At 37.2% G+C, this 19,767-nt stretch overlaps 1 protein-coding gene across 1 annotated transcript in view; it reads right to left on the bottom strand.

Moving 5' to 3' along the window:
• Positions 1–1,772: 1,772 nt before the first annotated feature.
• The window catches only part of LOC124160273, a 43,059-nt gene continuing 25,064 nt past the window's right edge, over positions 1,773–19,767 (bottom strand). The window contains exons 16-21 of the mRNA XM_046536095.1: positions 19,098–19,291; positions 17,402–17,582; positions 16,700–16,814; positions 15,726–15,888; positions 12,097–12,242; positions 1,773–5,086 (exon numbers count right to left, since the gene is read on the bottom strand). Of these exons, the coding sequence (XP_046392051.1) occupies positions 4,862–5,086; positions 12,097–12,242; positions 15,726–15,888; positions 16,700–16,814; positions 17,402–17,582; positions 19,098–19,291 (1,024 nt within the window). The 3' untranslated portion in view covers positions 1,773–4,861. The remainder of the gene's footprint in view (positions 5,087–12,096; positions 12,243–15,725; positions 15,889–16,699; positions 16,815–17,401; positions 17,583–19,097; positions 19,292–19,767) is intronic.

Below are 19,767 nucleotides of genomic sequence, written 5' to 3'. Positions count from 1 at the left end.
GAAAAACACTGTTTTAGTTGAGTTATTTCTTTAATTCTATCTCGTGAATGTTATTCCAACTGAAATTTCTGTTCGCTCAATCAGAGAAATAGGAATTAGTTGATATGTCGTTCGCACTCGCTTCAGTTGTGGAATAGACTGCAAGTTTTCCCCTACTTTAAATTTCGGTTAGACCTGAATTTACATTTATGCATCGACATTAACAAGCGTAATATTTTTATGATCTTGATTGCCGTATGTCGTTCTTGCTCGTAAGTTGACTATCATTAAACAATTATTTTTCACAATATCTTATGTGCATTATCATTACTATTCCTGCGGTTAAGTCCAACCATGGCTTTTAATTTTTTGCATTTGAGCCGCAGAAATATTCGATAGTGTCTTTTCAAATCACAGGCTCACATTTGAAATATTTTCGCAATGAACTTGTGTGTGATTGCTAGTCTGACAGTAAACAGGATAAGTGGTAGGTGCGAGATTAATAAATTGCGGATTGAAATAATAATATATTCATTGGCGAATCTAGGGGGGGGGGCACGGGAGCATGTGCCCCCTCCCAGAACCTGAAAAAAATATGGAAGATTTTAATAAAGTCCCATTATCATTGAGTTCGTTTTGTATTACGAGGTATCCTTGTGCCCCCCCCCCCCCCCAGAACAAAATCCTGGACACGGCCTTGCTTGTGACCCCCCCCAGGCAGAAATCCTGGATCCGCCCCTGAATATATTGAAAGTCACTCGAATATTTGAAATAGTAAAGCAAACAAATCCAATGGCAATTCATGGTTATAAGCTGGCATTCGAGAGGAGAAAATTCACAAAAGCCCATATTTTCTACACCTTTGTTATAATTTTAAGGGAAACTATCTGCATGTAGGTTTAAATTATATTGGATGTGGACAAAGGCACAAGTTAGGGGCACATTCCCACCCAGACGCTTGAAAAATAAATAAGATTTTGGATATAGTTATAAAAATAATAAGATTAAAAAATAGATAAGATTTTGGTTATCATTATGCTCGTTTTTGTGTATTTCGAGGCCTCTAACATATAATTTCATATTAATAACTTTCGCGTTAAAATAAAAAGAAAATTTCATACATTAATTGTTGCATGATATTTTTACTCTCAAATACGAGAAGACCATTTGCCTGTCAGAACCTTGTGCCACTGCCCTCCCCCAGAAAAAAATGCTGGATCCACTCATGGATGTGGAAGTAAATGAGAGAAGAGATTATGTGAATCTTAAACTAAAGATTTAAAAATGCAGAGAATCAGTAGGGTTTATTTCAATGAACAAATCTAATTGTGAAATCTCGAGTCTTGATGATTAGTTCTCTTTGACCTTGAATGCAAATTTTTTCACTCCCTGCTAATTTGCAATATTTTCACATTTGTATCATAGTTTTTCTTACTTAAGATTTTTAAGAATGACATGATTTATAAAGATTTTTGGACTGAACCCCCAGAAAAAAACTCAGGAAAAAAAATACATTCAGAAAAAGCTAAGAATACTACAGTTAATCCTTAATGTGAGTACTATCAAACCTTAATGCTGTATTTTATCCATTAGAAAAATAAATTGGTATTTAGCTATAATCATAAGGGAGGAAACCCTACTGTAAGATTTCTCTCAAGAAACAATTGATTATTGTCTTACTGATAAGGGCATGTCACTAATTTAATAATCTTCAAATCACTATAATGCAAAAATACAGAGTGAAAATCAGTCTCATATGGTTAAAAGCCAAAGACAAAAATTAAATTTTAATGTTAAAATATTAAAAATATTTATTGCTTTCAAAAAACATTCCATCTTTTCTCCAGGCTTCCAAAAATACAAGGCTTCACAGTATTAAAAGAAAAATTTATACAATTTCATTAAAACAAAATGTACAAGAGTACTCAAGTCAGGTAATTTGAATTTAAAGAAACCTTGGCCACCACCTCTGACTGTGAGTAGGACGGATATTTACTTTAAAACAGTTATATACAAAAAGGAGGAAAATAGTAGTCCACATCTACAATTATTGTCCAATCCCACTGGTGGGAGGGAATTCCATGCTGGCTTGAGCACCACATGTATTAAAGTGGATCGAGTCTTTATTTTACATACTCCTTAAAACACATCAATTATGAACACATCACTAATTACTTCAAGTAAAAAAGGGAATGCCAGAAAACCTGATAAAATGCCGGAATGATTGCAGTCACTTTGACATTCCCTTCATGGAGCAACGTTTCATGGACTAAGTAATTGAGTGACTACAAGCTGCGTCATCCCTCTCTGTGCGCATATACGTTATTTACATTTGCCACAGCAGAGAGCACTGGTCCAGCAACCACAAAGCATGCCATGCATGGCCTCAGCGAGCATTCCTTAGCTGAGTGGCATGAAATCACTGCTGGTGCATTTGTGTGGTGAAGCTCGACCTATCTATCAAATAGAGTCATGCTATTTGAATGACAGTTGTCGATTCTTTGAAAAAGGGTCACAATTTTTCACTTTGTCACTCCTTATCTTTAACATATCACATCAATTTCAGCAATGGTACACTTATGATAAAAAGTATGATGTACTGCTGAAACAAATTTTCTTAGTATGGAAATTGGAATTCTTGTACGGGTAATTTAAAATCTTGATAATATTCAAAGATTTGCCATTGGTGTAACAAAGTGAGGTTTGCCTTTTAACATCAACTCAGGGTAGAGATTCCACTTCTCAATAGCAATTTTCATGTGATTGACATATTTCATTGCCATAGAGAGTTAAGCTATAGAGATCCATTGACATGATAATAATATCTCTGTGCGTCAAATTAGCATTGAAGGGACATGTTATCGAAGCTCCAATTAGATATTTAACACTTTTTATGGAGACTAGGAAAAAATGAACTCCTTGGCTGAGAATAGTATGTGACATAGTAAATATCCTTTAGAACCAGAGTGTTACTGTCTATTTTTACTATATCAGGTAAGTTTGTTGATTCACTGGAGATTCAAACTAATCAAAATTATCACATCTGATATTTTTGCTTAGTTACAATTAATAATTATTGCTGTACAGAAATTATAAATGACTCGGAGAAGTAAATCCATACATCAAATGAGTTTTAAAATATCACTAATTGTAAGTACTTGAAAACGTTAAATTATTATTGAAAGCCACCCTTGGAATTGCTAAATAATCATGGGTCATTGGAGGGAAAAAGCATCCTTACACATGGCTTAACCAGAGAAGTTTATAAAAATTTACTGCATCACAATTAATTTCCAGAGAGATGTCATTACTCTCACCTCAGGCATCATTTTTGGAATCTATGAGTTATTGGGATCATCTACCCTGAGTCTTAGTTACAAAGTTTCTGGTAATAACTTGGGGTCAACAACAGGAAGAGAAATTCTACTGTAGCTAAGTATCTTTTGTGGTAACTTACATTGTAACTATATGATCACCCAGAATTTGTGAGCACTTCGTATTAAATTTGAGAATAGAATAACTCGACCGTTGAATGAAGAGCCGCAAGACTCAATAGGCAAACCTATATTGGACTGTGTTATAAATGTTTGTCAAAAAGGATAATTCAACTTCACTTGATCACAAAAATAACTACATACAAATCTCCAACACAATTTAACAGACTAATATACAAAATAAAGCAGGTAGAAATAAATGCTAGTATATATACATGGCCCATTGCAGAATACATAAAAGACAATGAGGCCAAAGTTTAGATGCACATACGCTTGCATTCACTGAATTACCGAATCCTCCCACACGAATTAGGCAAAATAGTACAGCTCTGGGAGTTTGACTGATAATGAGTTTTTCAAAAAGAAAGGAGTTTGGAGTTAAGTCTAACGTTTTTTCTATCTAACAATACCACTGTATTGAATGCATAGAGTAAAAGATTAAAGGGATCATCCTTTGTTTGATGAAATACAAAACTCAAGATAATACAGTAAAAATTTTCTTGAATTCATAGCTTCCAGCCAATATTTTTAGCATTCCATGCCTTGACTTAGTGTGATAATGATGACTGCACATTGACATGGAAAAGCACTAACATTCACATTACAAACACTATCATATACCTATTGAGCATTCACTTGAATTTCAGTCTGAGAATAATAAAAAAGCAGTCAACATAAAAAGAGTCGATAAATAAATAGAGAGCAGACTATCAAGAGACTATTTTTGGAATATGGTTGCAATGAATAATTTTCTGATCATAATTTGTTGCAAAGTGCCCTCTAGCTAAAAGAATTGCAAAGCATAAAAATATTTTTTACAACGGTTAATTCAGGGGGAATGTTCATGACATGATCTCAACAAATCACTATTCTTCCATGACATTTTTATATATACTAGTAAGAAGTATTATGTTAACTAAAGCTGAGGTCATGTAAAAGAGCCCATAATATGGGAAAAGACATTGGAAGAAATGTGTAGTTTCATCCAGAACACTGGCAGTAAACCAGAATATCTGGAAAACAAAAACTTAAAATATTTATCATAAAGTAAAAATAAACACATAAAAACATTCTTTTCACTAATTTACATTGGAAATTTTCCTCTTGGTAAAATGAATGACTGCCGTCAAAGCCTCGATTGCTGTCATAAAAGTTCACGATTCAGGGCAGGAAATGAGTGCCACAGGATGTGGTCAAAGTATTTCTCAAAGCAAAGACGGATGGCAGCTACTCTCATTCACCATAACTCTTTCCTCTCAAGTTTGAGTCCATCCACGTTATAGCACCCTCACAACCAAACATACACACACACTCAGGAAAAACCACGACACACACTAAGATGCACAAATGAGAGCCGTCGCCAAAGGCCCAAAAACAGGTGCAGACGGCTATTGGTTTGAAAGAGAGGACCGCTTGCGACGGACACTGAAAGCGCTATGGCGTCCAAAGGGTGCCCCTCCCACAACACGTCCAATCCAATCCCGCACTGAAGTCACCGAGCTGAAGATTGACGGGTGGTAGCCGCGTCCGCAGTTGCTGTGGTAGCTGAGGACTCCCTGTAGCTCCCAAATGCCAACGTTGCTGACGCACATGAGCGGAGCACCCTCATCATTCTGAAAAGAGTGGAAATGCTCAAATCCATAGTGTAATGAAATAGGTGAAGCAACATCAATCATTCATGGAATCTACCAAGCATGTATTCCTTGAAATATAGGAATTTCCATCAGACCACAGAAATCAAAGAACTTAGATTATAATAATAATATCTTTATTGTTCTATGGGTCAAACATGTGACATAGAACATTGTCAGGAAGAACATCAAAACATACATGTTGTCATAAACTATCAGACAAAAATTCATTTACATTATAATAACCCTTAGGCTGTAAAAAATTTTTTAATTCTGTCTTAAAAACATTAATATTTGAAATATGTTTTATACTCGTAGGCAATTTGTTAAAAATAAGCGAGGCAGAGTGATGTGGACCTCTTTTGGCACATAATTGTTGTAAAATATGTATATTTTCACTCCCACGGGTCAGATAGGCATGAACCGAGGAGTTTGGTAAAAATAAGGTAGGGTTCTTTTTTACAAATAATGCACAGTAAAAAATGTACATACTCGGTAGTGTCATTATATTATATTTTAGAAATAATGGCTTTCCAGGAGACCTGATGGACACATTTGCCATAACTTTCAAGGCTCTTTTTTGCATAGAGAATGCTCTAGCAGCAGCACTTGTGTTTCCCCATAAAACTACACAATAAGCCAAGTGAGAATGAATTTTGGCATAATATATCAATTTCAGTATTTCTAATGAAGTAGTTGGAGCCAATTTGCGAATCATATATATTCCCGTTGCCATTTTGCTAACTAAATCCTCAATATGATATTGCCAATCAAGGTTTTCAGTTAATTTCAACCCTAAAAATTTTGTAGAGCTAGACTGCTGAATGGCTGTTGATGAATTAGTCTTAAGTAGAGGACTCGTTTCTGGTGGACTAATTTTGTGATGGAAATTTAAAAAACATGTTTTATTTCCATTCAATTTTAAGTTATTACTTTTACACCAGTCAATCATCTGTGCTACTGATGAGCGTGCCATATCAATCACCTCCCCTGTCTTATTACCAAAACTCAGAGTAGTAGCATCATCAGCATATAAAATGACTTTACTCTGATGCAAATGAGATGGTAGGTCGTTAATAAAAATGATGAATAATAGTGGCCCTAGAATAGATCCTTGGGGCACTCCACAATTTGAAATAAGGACATCTGAGTAGTTCTGATTAACATCACCATTACAATTAGTGTTTAATTGCACTACCTGCTTACGATTAGTTAAATAGGATTTTATCCAAGCTAAAGCATTGCCATTAATTCCGATTTGGACAAGTTTACTGTACAATATGCAATGGTTAACAGTATCAAATGCCTTTGTTAAATCATAAAAAATCCCAATAATTGCTTTCTGGTTGGCAAGACCTAAGATAATGTCATTAACAAGCTGAAAAACAGCAGACATAGTTGACTTGCCTTTAATAAAGCCATGTTGGGAGAGATTCAATAAATTAAATTTACACAGATAGACAATGATACGGTTGTAAAAGAGTTTTTCAAAGATTTTCGAGAAAACAGAAAGTAGTGCTATGGGTCTATAGTTATTTGAGTCACTCAAAGATCCCTTTTTATGAATTGGGCATAACACAGAAAATTTTAAATTTGTTGGAAAATGACCATTGCAGATTGATAAATTGAAGATATCCGATAGAGGGGTAGAAATAATTTTAGCAGCTAGCTTAATAATAGGCATAGGTACCCCATCACTTCCGACAGACCATTTATTAGCGAGAGATTTTATGACATCTTCAACCTCGGCAGGATCTGTGGGAAAAAGAAATATTGAGGCAGGAGTACTCATCGCTTTGATAGTGGATGGAATGCTATCATCATTAACTTGACAGAACTGTTTATTAAAACAATTTGCTATGTTTTCGGGCTTTGAAACAGCAATATCCTTAAACTTTATGAAAGGTGGCGACTGTTGGGTGGGTTTATTATTCGTCTGCTGCTTAATAACATTCCATGCTGCTTTGCATGAATTATTAGATAAGGAGATACACTGGCTGTAATAAAATTAAAATCATAAATTTCATCCCTAATCCATTTCTCAATTAACACTCATGATCTATCCTCGAGATGTTGCATAATAATTAATAAAAACTCTATTCAAAGCATAAACTACATAAGGAAGAATGCAATATGAAATGATTTGTTTCAATGACTACAGTGAATGTTTTTAAACTATGCAAAGACATAAATTTGAATGTAGATGAGCTAACAATCCCTCATGCACAAACCCTAATCTCCCCTGCTATTCTACCTATCTCATTTAGCACACCCAAAATGCCTTGCAGCTAGTAATTCAGCTACATGCTTAACTTCATATTTATTTATTCCCATACGGTCACTGAAAACAGCACTGCATTGGTCTTCACATCAGGGTGTTTGTAAAAATTAATCATACATGAACATCAATGTCCTGGATAGGGGCAACCTGCCCATGTAGGACTTGAATCCTCTACCATCAATCTGGCAGACAAGGGCTATACCCTGCCACCACTAAGGCAGGAATATTGATGAGAAAATATGAATTGAAAGTCATTTATAATGTGCCTGCATAAATATTGGAAAAATAGAAGAAAAACTTCATTTTTTAACCTTGAAACCTTTAACTTCTGAAAAATTAGTACACACCATTATTTTTGCATAGCTAGCAGCTTTTTTTGCCTACTCACTATTTTTTTCCTAAAAAATGTAGAAAATTAAGGAGCCTGAGATATTCATGGTGGTATATATGACTTCAAGAATGCCCCTAATTTGATCAAAAATTTAGATGAAGTAGGAATGGAACTATTTCATTAAATCATTTCATCATAAAATTTCATCAGTAAATAAATTTTACACTAATTTTTGTTCTAATAGAGTAGCTACTTCCTCATTACTCATTCTGTAGGTAGTTCATGAATTTCTTGGACACAGCATCATACCAGCTGATGAAAAGTACTTTTTTGATATGATAGCTGAACACAAATAAGACATATACACTTCCATTTATAGTTTTTCAAGGGGGTGGATGAAAAAAAAAGAATGCGGGAAAACAATCAATATGGGAATGTTAGACTAGGTTGCCTATGTCCCAGGAAACACTTGACTTTTGGCGAGAAATTATGATAATCATTAAAGGATTCAAACAAGATTTTAGCTGTTTACAGGGATATCAGTACTTTATGGAAACACTTTGGGCATATTGTTGATTCGACTAATATTTCTTTCAAATATCCTAAAGGAACATGCCACCTAGCTAAAAATGCTTGCACTCCATGTCAGAATTTACACTGCTGTTATGGATCTGTCTATCTGTCTGTTGTAAAAATTCTTACCCATCAAATGTCATTTCAAGTACACGTATTTATGAAAGCAATGTGCATGTTATGCCTAAAACAACCCCTTTCGCCACTGCAGTGATTGGTTGGGAGATGGATCTCAAAGGACAAAAATATCTATTTTATAAATAAAAAAAATATCTATATTATCTGAAATGTTCCTTTCTTATAAGTGTATTTTAAATATAATTGAATAAATAGTTTAAAGCGTGAACGATGTTACGTTAATCCACAGTGGCCCTCCTGATCCTCAGCTTCATCCCACTTCTTGTTTTCACCAGGTAGTCCCTCTTCCCCCACCCATAAAGTCATGTGATAGCAAACAACCCAAGGCGTTTTGCAATATTCATGGGCTTCTAGCCCAGATTCTTTTCTTCTTCTTCAATTATTTTCAGTCCATCTCTCACAGTTCTCACTTGTTCCTTCTCAAAGGCCATGCTCTGAAGACGAATAAAAATAAAACTAATAAAAATGAAACCTGACTTTATTGATCCCACATGGAAAACACTCGCTCGTTTGAAGTCAACCCACCCTGGAAAGTACAGAACCACTTGTACGAGGAGAAGTTCGAAACTGATGCTATCACATACGGCATACGTAGACAGGGCCGGATTTACCCAAAGTTACGCTATAGGCACCTCTCCATTGAGCACCCCTCCTCCCTTGAGCCCCTCCCCGATTTTTAAGATATGGCATAGCCACTCGCATGAGATAAGGTTTGGAAAAAAGTAATAAAGAGATATATGGCTGACAGCATAAGTTTATGCTTGAATTTTTATGCAGGGAAAACATATAAAATTCAATTTTTAAAAATAGTTTGGAGCAAAACTTTATGAAACAGTTTAACTTTTATGCAACTAAAACACTTTATGAATACCCTTTCCAAAAATTATGTCTAGCCTTAATTCATACAACAAAAAAGAAGAGTAAATTCAAAAATAAAAACATTAGGTACTGCTGTAACTGAATGAACTGCGGTAGCATGAAATATAATATAAATTAACTAATTTCAAAACACATGAAGAGCAGTGGTACGAATGACATTTTCAATTGAACAAAGCCTTTAAAATACAAATACGGCCAACGGTATATCTTCCTGCAATATCTTCTAGAGAAATTAAAGTGCAGATTAAAAGCATGAATGAAGACATAACGGGGCCTGCCTCAAGCATAACGAGAACTAATTCAAAAGTTTCCTTCTTGTCTTCTTTTTGGCATATTCATTCATTATGGCATCGCAGTTCAAGTTCTGCTATAATCCTAACTTAGCCAATTTAAAGCCTTAGCAAATAGGGCACCTGCAGGCAGACAGAACCCAAATAATAAGCCTGCTGATGGCGGTTCACTTCGAGGCGCCTCCAGTACAGATCATTGCCGGTTGCCTAACAGAAGGTGCCCCTCGGCATGTGCCTATTTTGCCTTACAGCAAATCCGGACCTGTATGCAGATCCAACTGCAGAGGGTGATGCATGACCATATGACTGCGGCATGAAATTTTTTGTTCTAAAGAGAAGGCATCTTACCCACTCATTTCCAAGAACCGTAGCACCATATGAATTCGAATTGCCAGCAGGGAGAAACAAAATATCCTGAGAAGATATCCCTTCGTCAGTAACTCTGACCAGTGAGATTTAACTCTCACTTGTGCCTTGTAAATGTAATCTGATACATATCATGTTTTCGTAAAAAAATGCAGTATCAACTAATGACAGGCTGAGCTGCTGGGATATCGAGTTTCGAAAGCTAAGTCTCCATCCTATTTTTCTAACTACATACATATTTCCTTGCTTAAAATGCTTATATTATGTAAGAAATACATCGTGTTTGGTCTCATTCTTTTTTGATTTATCTGCTCATTACTATTATTTCAATCTAATAAAAGTAAAACACCTATTGCCAAAAGTCATTGTAAGACACCTTTTGGGCTAATAGACGACTCACACAGCAGTTGACCTCCAGAAAATAGGAACTTTGAAGCTAGGCTGAAAAAGGTCAGTGGATGAGAAAGGGGGGGAGGCGTGAAACACATTTCTATTGTTCTTGTGTACCTTGATATTTTCTTTAGAAGCCAATGATTTATGGTCTTCATAATACGATCTCTGCATGAGCTGTGGCCCTTTGTTTGATTTTGGAGAAGAGAAGTGCATCAGAGGGGGGGGGGGGCAAGTGCTGAATGGAGGGGGATAGCGGATTTTGGGAAATGCGCAAATGCTTGTGTGTTATAGTGTTACTATCCCATGGCACTGAGCTTCTCCCTATGGAAGTTCCATCTCTTGGGGAAGATTCAAACTACCCGCCTATCATTATTAAGGTCTGTTCACTTTATCTTTGCGGGTGAGCTGGTGTGGCTTAACCGAGTTGGGGTGAGAGGAGGGAAATTTTATCTACACGTGACTTTCCCTCTGCCAATCAGCAGACAGTAAGCGTGGCCTAGCACTTCGGAACGTCAGTCGCTCTCAGACCTCCGTCGTGTCAACTTCGTGAATCTGCTAGCTGTGTTGCCAAATCTCGCGCGTTCTCTTGGTGCTCTTCGATTCTTCCATTTAAATCCAACTTATAACTTACTGTTCCTTATTCTTCCACTTCAATCCATTTCCATCTCCTTTCCAGAAAATTTTTATTCATCTTTTGCATTCCCATCAGCACCGGACTCCCTCCCTCCACCTTTTCCCTCTCACAATCAGTACTTTTCCGATCCCTTTCTTACCAAACCCTAACCCTTTTCCTCAACCCCGTATTTACTTTTGGGTATTACAATCTATATAGCTTTGGATACCTTGGGAGTTTGTTGAAGGCGCTATGGAGAAGAAAGTCAACATGCTGCTTCGCAGTAGCGCGAAGAGCATTGTGTTTAATGTTCTTCGTTATTTTCAACGGGAGAAGGAATTGGGCTGCATGTGTCCGTCACGCAGAACAGCTGCAAGATGAAGATCTGAAAAAATAAATTGCTAGGAATGCTATTATGGAGCCGATAATTATACAGCTCACGGAAAGTGACTCTGAATATGAAGACACTGACGGGAGGGAAGACGAGGAGGTTGATTTATTATCCACACCACTCCAGCAATAAGTTACAAAATAAAATATTTAATAAAATACCCGTCGCGCTACTTTTCTCCATGCTTTTGGCATCCTCATCCTCACGAATTCCCTTGCACTCCCCGTTTATAAGAATGTTACGCCTATGAATGCCTTTCACCAGCGGTCTCGCGTTTAGCGGACAATATCCTGTCTTCTGAGATGGGATTATCCTCAATCCCCTCTAAATGAGTAGGTATACATTGTATGCAATGTTTCGCCGCCAGGCCCAAAATATCTATGGCCACGTATGAGTCACACCTTTTCAGTGAGACACACGGGCGGCTATGTACATTTGGCAACGCTAAGGTCGCTCCTGCTCTCTCTCTCTCGGTACTACCCCTTCCCATTCAGCGAGGCCCCTCCCCCTTCAGCGAGGCTACGTTAGCTTCAGCTAGGATAAATGACACATAGTATACACTTCGTTTCATTATCGTCAAATGATGGAAGCAGGAAAACAATACCTACTTCAGGGAAAAAATTACGTCTGTATGGAACTTTTTTGGGACCAGGAACGGCAAACGATGAATGTGGAAAAACGATCAATGCGGAAACGATAGATCGGGATTCCACTGCAGACAACTCTAAAATACTCACATAGCAAGGAGAATGCATTGCATCAGTGAATCCAGCACATATCTTGTCTTCAGTAATGAATCCTGAGTAATGTTTTGTAGAGTTGCATTCACTGAGTTCTATTGTTGGCACAGGCAAATAGTGCAAGTATTGGCTGAAGTTCATTTCTGCAAAGAAAAAAAGTTTACATAAAAATCAATCAGGCATCAACAAATACTCATGAGTTTATTTAAAACATCTATTGAAGTCGACCAATTTCCATATTTTTAATTTTCATGCATTTGCTGGAGAGCCTGGCCCTGCTAATTTCTGATAAGTCTGTCACTACCCGGGCATCAGATTGATGCCAGTGTTAGATCAAGCCACCATGGTCACTCCACATTTCTTTCAACTACAGCTGTCAAACTCCTATTCTGAAATGATCAGAGGAGTGAGGTTGTGTGACACACAAAATGCATGCATTGTATAGAAAATAGCACATGGACAGGTTTGTTTTAATATTAAGTGGTGAACTGTGGATCAGATGCTTGGCCATTTTGCTTGGTGCTATCCAGTCTGGCAAGAGTGTGATCAACTGGTGGGCCAAAACTAACTTTCGGTTGCACAAAATAGGTAGCCATCTGTATAATGGACACACCAAATTTTATGACTCTAATTTCTCATTTCACTAAATGGCAACAGCTGCAAAATGAAGAGAAATAGTCAATTAACCATTGCTCAGCCTGGATAATGGGTGTTGCTCACCAGTACGTCACTTCACACCAAATATGTTACATGACTCTGAACATGGAGTTCTCAACAGGCAAAAAAAATGAAGTTACAAAATGGTAATGACAACAATTTCCTCTGGATTTATTCCAATTCATATTAGACCCAGACGGCACAGGAAGTTTTCGTACCTAAATACGAGGGTGGACAATCAAGATACAAAAATCGCGCTTAGGAAGTTACTTAGAAGGTTTTGTTTCTTTATTTCCTTTAATGACGAAAAAAGATGCAAGAGGACTGGCAAATTCATATGCATCGATAAAATTGTATCTCATCGATAAAACTGTATTCGGTCTGGGACTATTTTCTTTCGCGGGTGGTGCCATCTGGTGCCATCGTGCCCTATCCTCCTAGAAAGATCACATGCCTTCACAAGCCGTTGGAGATCGCGTCGTTTACATCACGTCTCACTACATTTCAGGGATTTTTGTGGTTAAGTTAGTGAAGAATAGAGTGTCTGGTAATGGTGAAGTTTCCCTTATTCTTTAATTTCATTCACTGGGCTTCAGAAACGTGTTTGTGAGATATTTTTGTTAGAAATGCCTTTCGTGTGTGTATTGTCGGGATGTAATGGAAACTCCGGGACATATGGTTCAAGTTTTTAGCTCTCCAAAAGATCCTGAGTTGAAGAAGAAGTGCATTTGGGCGATAAGAAGAAAACATTTCACCCCTACGAAAAACTGTGAGGTATGTACTCTTTCTCGCTGTAATTATTTGGATGTAATTTTAAGTCAGAAGTGGCTTCGGGATGTTGATGCATCAACATCCCGAACTATTCAGTACTAAAAATGGTGATTCAAAATATTGTAGCAGCAATTCTTTTGAAAATTCTTGCATTTTAGTTGTCTTTTTTGTATTAATTCATTCGGTAAACGTGTGGTTAAAGGAGAAACTAGGAATAAGCTGCCAAGTTTATAGGATCGAATATTGCTTCTTAGCTTGCCCTATGGTGTATTACACGTCGGCTTTCATCATTTCAAATTATCTTATGCTATAGTTTATAACAATAAAAATATCAGGCATACAAATATTTACTATATTTACGAGCCTAGTAATTTGATTTCTCATGCAGAAATACCAAAAATTGGAAATGATTTGACCTAATAAGTTACATGGTATTTTATTATTTATTAATTTTAGGTGTGTGAGCTTCACATTGCACCATTGTGATATCAGAAAGTAATCTGTGGCCTTGGACGAGAAGACGAGGAGAAAATTCTTGCTGAATGGAAGGTGCCCAGATTGGAGGAAGGTACCATTGCTTCACTGTTACCTGTCGCCAAGAAGACAGACATTGTGGCAGAAGTGACATATTTGTGGATGTGGATTTGATTTGTGCAAGTTGGTGCAGTGATGGTGGACGTTCATCGGAGAAAGTATTGACGATAGTTTGTATGTATCGACCAGTCCTCTTTTAAATAATTTTCTATTCGAAAGAGAATAAGAGTAATTGTTTCGCTAAATTAGATGTGGGATAGAAGAGAAAATTGGAAATATTATTGTGGTTGACAATAGAAAATACATAATATATGTATTGTATTTCTGTGGGTTTTTTCTTTCCTGCCTCTTTAAAATTTCTTGCGGTGGTGACTTCATGCAAAGTAAGTATAAAATCGGAGGTGTGATCTAAGAGATAACATGTTTTATTTTACAAGTGTTTATGCTGGTGATTTGGCAGGACTTTCATATTTTTAATAGGTTGATACATTTACTGCAGTTACCTAGGGACTTTTACTCATACCAAATAATTTTTCAAATACTTTAGCGCCTGATATGGGTAAGTTTTAGTAGCTGAGACTGAACTATACGTTAATTTTTGCTTGCATTTTGATGAATTCGATCATACTAATAGCAGATGTGTCAGCAATCCTGTTTCATCGGCAATTTTTATTTAAAAATCTTATTTCGTCAGGCTTTAGGGTAAGCTTTTTAATGCTCGTGGGCTATGTGATGTCTTATTTTGTGTCAAAATTAATAAGAATTTACTCTCATTAACATCTCAAGGTTTCCAAGTAAGTACGAGCCACTTAACAATGCTGGATGCTGGTGGTGCGTGAATTAGCCGTGAGAATCTCATTTTTCGCAGAGTTATTTAAGTGGCCGAGTAAGTTTTGTAAGTTCTCAATGGGTAAATAATACTATATCATGAATTCTAATTACCATGAAAAACTCACAACCGACAAAAACTTTGTCGGTCGTGAGTCTTTCATGGTAATTAGAATTCATGATATGGTGTTATTTACCTATTGAGAACTTACAATTCATTCGTATCAAGGTTCTCGCTACGGTCGGTAGTTATCGATTGTGTTGCGTTCGATACATTTTTCGATCGTGCGAGTTACGATATAACTAATTTCGACCTAATCGATTGAGATTAGCCTGAGTGCCGTGTTCCTGCGCGCTATGTATCCAATCGTACGTGCTTAGTAGCGGACATTCACATGCTGCGTACGCGCTTCGTCGACAGGCCGCGAATGGTATGTATCCATTGACGAAAAGCGACGGAGCGGCACAGTATCCCCTTAGTCAATGGGTACTATGTACATACGAATTAGATACGGAGGGTTCTGTGCCGTCTGGGGAAGTGATTCCACCCTTATGTAATGCTCCAGCATTCCACCCGTATGGTATTTGACTTGCTTGCTATAATAACTTTCTTTCTTACAGCAAATCTACTGGAGACCCAGTCAGATTGATACAGTGGATACTGGTTAAAATATATATTAAAAGTAAGCTTAAGACACACCATCACCACCTTCGCTAAGGATAAACATAGAAATCAGTCTCACCAGGCCACTGCATCATCTATCTATGAAATCCATAAGAATAACATGGTGCCATCAGTGGGAAGCATTTTATTCTTATCTGCTACAGATACATACCTCCTGGTGAAGTGTAGCCCCACCCTGCAGTAACACACAGCTGCCGTGGCTCAATTGGCTTCTCAGGAAGGCATATTGCTCCAACAGACTGAGTAAAGATTAGAGGCTCAACCAGCTCCACAAGGGCAACATCATGGTTGTAAAGGAAGCGGTTGTACTTGACCTGGAGGCAATAATGAATTTATGTTCAGTTTAGAGTCACACATTAATGAAAAGTATGATGACATACAAGAAGAAACTTGAAATTGTGATACATAAGAGAATATAAATATCTGAGGAACAAAAAAATGGCTTCAAAAAAGAAGAAAGGAAAAAGAAGTTTGGTCTATGACCTAGACTGGGATAGAAAAAGGTCATTTAATCTTTAGCCAGTTGATTAAAATGTTGAATGGTCGCACTTCACCACTGCGTTTCATTCTAACCATATAGTATTCGACTGCCGGTTTGATCATGCAAGGGACAGAGTGAAGCTTTTTCCAGGACTGTACATGCACATTAGGCATTTAAAGGTAAACTGATGAAAAAGGGCAAAAGGAATTGAGGAAACAAGGTTGATGAGTAATAATAAGCAGTAAAAAGAAATGGCTGGAAGAAGAAAGTAAATTTTGACAAGAGAAAATGAAAAGCCTACAAATTTTATAGTTTACTAATGCTTTTCCAGCTGTGATGTATTCCCATTGAATTATGTGTGAAACTCAAATTTTAAGTGCCAAAATGATGTAAAATGTATTTCCAAGCATATCATTTTTTTTTAATTTTCCCCAGCCCCCTGCTGCCTGGGGGTGGGATGCTCCCCCCCCCCCCCCCATAGAATATTCTCAGTTATGCCACTGCCCAACACGATGTTCACCTTCAATCACTCTCTTGTTCTGGTGATAATGGCCTACTCTCATTTCATTGTGTTGATCAGCATGCACCCATTTGGAATGTTTGGGGAAAAAATAAAATGAAATTACAAAGTATTCAACACTTACCTGAGGATAAGGCACAATTGATTTAACTGTTTTTATTTGTGTTTCAGGCTTGTCCTTGTCAAACGTAGAGCCTCCTCCAAAGGCAACCCAACCATCTGGAGATAAAGATTTCTCCCTGAAAGATAAGCAAACATTCCTATGTTCAATTCAATATTTGGAAGGACTTAATGAGTTTTTAGGTTCTAATATCTACTTTTTTTCTGAATTCGTTAGTCCTGTTTATTAATTACCTAGTATGAGACCATGTACACTTGCATGAATGGTTTTTATACAACAGAATTTAAATGAAAGCACAAACCATATTACAAAACATTTCCTGTTCATGCACTTACACAAGTTTGGTGGTTGGGCAGTGAATTTTTGTATTAATTCTTCCGGTCATGTATCCTTGTACAAAATTATATGTGCACGTATAGGACTCATGAAAATATACAATGACAGGATAAGATATTCTGTATTTTTGCTTTTTTGATCCTTGCATGAATAAATTATGGATTGCCAAAAGTATTATCATTACACTTATGGTTAACTGCAAAGCTTGGTAGAAAACTAAATGTAATAAATGCATAATAATATGTGCATAGCGACAGATTGTTATCCATGAATTTCGTCCTTCCGGGATCAATCATATTTAATCTTTCTTCGTGGCATCATAAACCACTTTCCGTGGAGATAAATCAACATGGAATGATCGGAACTTGCCTCATGTGAAGACAGTTGTACGAAGCAATCAGCCACCTCGGACTGATGATGCTTGCTGTGCATGCTGCTCTCTGTCGAGTGTGGTAGAGCAGGGCAACAGACGGCCACTGGCCATTGGCTGCCTCTCCCCCTCCTACCAGCCTTGCTGCAAATCCCTCAGCCACACCATGGTTGCCACAAGCTTAAAAGGAAGAAGATGAGAATCATCCTCTTGCTGTGAAACTTACTGATAGGCTGTAATAGGCAATCATCTTTTTTAACACGATGCGTACGGATGGCGAGAATTCTCGTCTTTTTTTTCCCGAACGTTCCGGACGGATGATGAAGATTCTTTTAGGTGTGTCAATCTAAGCAATTTTAAAGCGTACAATGCGTATAGGTTAGTACGTTTTAAGTTGTTGTTCGTTATTCATAATGAATTGATGCATCATAACGTAGGATTAGGTAAAGTTATATTCTAAACATTAGCTTTTTAACCATGTTTAAACCAAAGGCATATTTCCAATCTCAACACCTCCACCCAGAATCGGCGTTCCTAGGAATTTAAATACCCCAGTACGCAACGTGTTAAATTGCTCAAGAGTTGATAGGTGATGTGCTAATGGCTATGAATACAATGACAAAACATCATTTACTTTACATTTGTTAGAATTTTTTTTTTTTATTTTCTCTTTCAAGACACAAGCCAATTATAATTTGTCAATACAGCACACTCCCGATTATCCGGGCTAATGATGGGGAGAGACGGCACAAGTAATCGGAAAATATGGATAATCCAAACTTTCACTTAAATGTCTTGTAATGTTCATAATTTACTTAAAACAAACAATATATCATCATTTATGCAGTTATTCTGTTATTTAGGAGTGCTTTACGGACTCAATGACAGCTTTCTGCGCCTGTTCGCAATCTTTTTAGCGGAAAACCACACATCCGTGGCTGTGTGATCACGAATACAGAAAAGTGGTTAGCACCAATGCTTCAAAACCACTTCTTGACGTCGGAAATTACACTGATAGGCTCCACACTACGTAGTTGCGTCTTGCGCAACTGCTGCGTGCCATGTATCCATGATCAAGGGGCATAGTTGGACACTGCGAGGCTTGGAAAACAGAAACATGGTGCTCCCGTGAATGCAGCTAGCGCATGGTTACTTGTTTTACAAAGGGGATTCTAACGGAAAAAATAAGCCCAGTGTATCCTAGCATTAATGCCGTAATTCCGACGATTTTTCGTCTGAATTTTTTTATACCAATCGCGGAAAAAATTGAGCGAGAGTGAAAATCATGCACGGATAATCCACAACCCAGATAAACCGCAGCCGGATAATCGGGAGTCTGTGTAGGTTATAATTTCAATTGATAATAAATGACAATACTATTTACGATGATGCACACAAGCATTTATCAAGAAGTACTTAAAGGGGGCGAGTCACAGCCAAGGGTATATAGAGAGTTTGAAATGCCCCCTATGAATAACAGAGGTCCAGGAACTTAAAAAATACATGTACCTATGTATTTTTAAATGATATTTGGCTGAGCCTCAAAATTACCTTACCAATGGCATGCTTTGAATCGCTTATATATTTTTTTAATCAACGGGGGAAGGATATGGTTATGCCTCTGATGATATATAGGCAAGAAAAAGTTAATGTTGTAAAAAGTAAGGCCTTGTGGAGAATGTTACTGAGACTCACTGAATTCCTGGCAGGATATGGCAACAATACTCCCAGATGCACATGATGAGGACGTCACCTTCTGCAACATTCCAGGAAGACCAACACCATTTTGAAGAGCTAAAGACTCAGAAGAGATACCAGGCTTCAACATGAACACGCTGGATGAATTGGAAAGCCCACCAGATGATGGATACTCAGTAAATACAGCACGGCTGAAAAATTAAAATGGAAAGCTTAAAACTAATGCATAAACACAATAAGTCTCCATTGCACCAGGCATATTTATCACATGTAAGATCAGAGTTAAAATTACTGAGAAACAAAGGTAACAGCTTATGTAAGTTTTGTCAAGAGATGGCACAGCCTTTTTTTTTAACATGAAGCGTATTGTTACTGGAGCCACTCAAAAGACCAGAGCAGCCACTTATAAGTCTTCTGCAGCAACACGTAGAGATACCCACAAAAAATGCTGTGGCGATAGGATGCAACATATAGTGATATTCCACAGCCATCAAAAACCTTTTCTCTACAATATGACATACAGGTGAATATCAGTTTTCAAAATATCCTCCTCTTAAACATGGGTAGATGCTGCTATCTACTGAGACATTTTGACTAACTAGGTACTTTGATATATGCGCTGATGTAAGAAAAGGTACCACATTTGGTCTTATCATTTTTTAGAGGA

This window comes from Ischnura elegans, chromosome 6 (genome assembly GCF_921293095.1).
Source record: "Ischnura elegans chromosome 6, ioIscEleg1.1, whole genome shotgun sequence".
NCBI classification, from domain to species: Eukaryota; Metazoa; Arthropoda; class Insecta; order Odonata; family Coenagrionidae; genus Ischnura; species Ischnura elegans.
The sequence above is the reverse complement of the archived record's forward strand: the minus strand, read 5'-3'. Positions and strand labels throughout refer to the sequence as shown.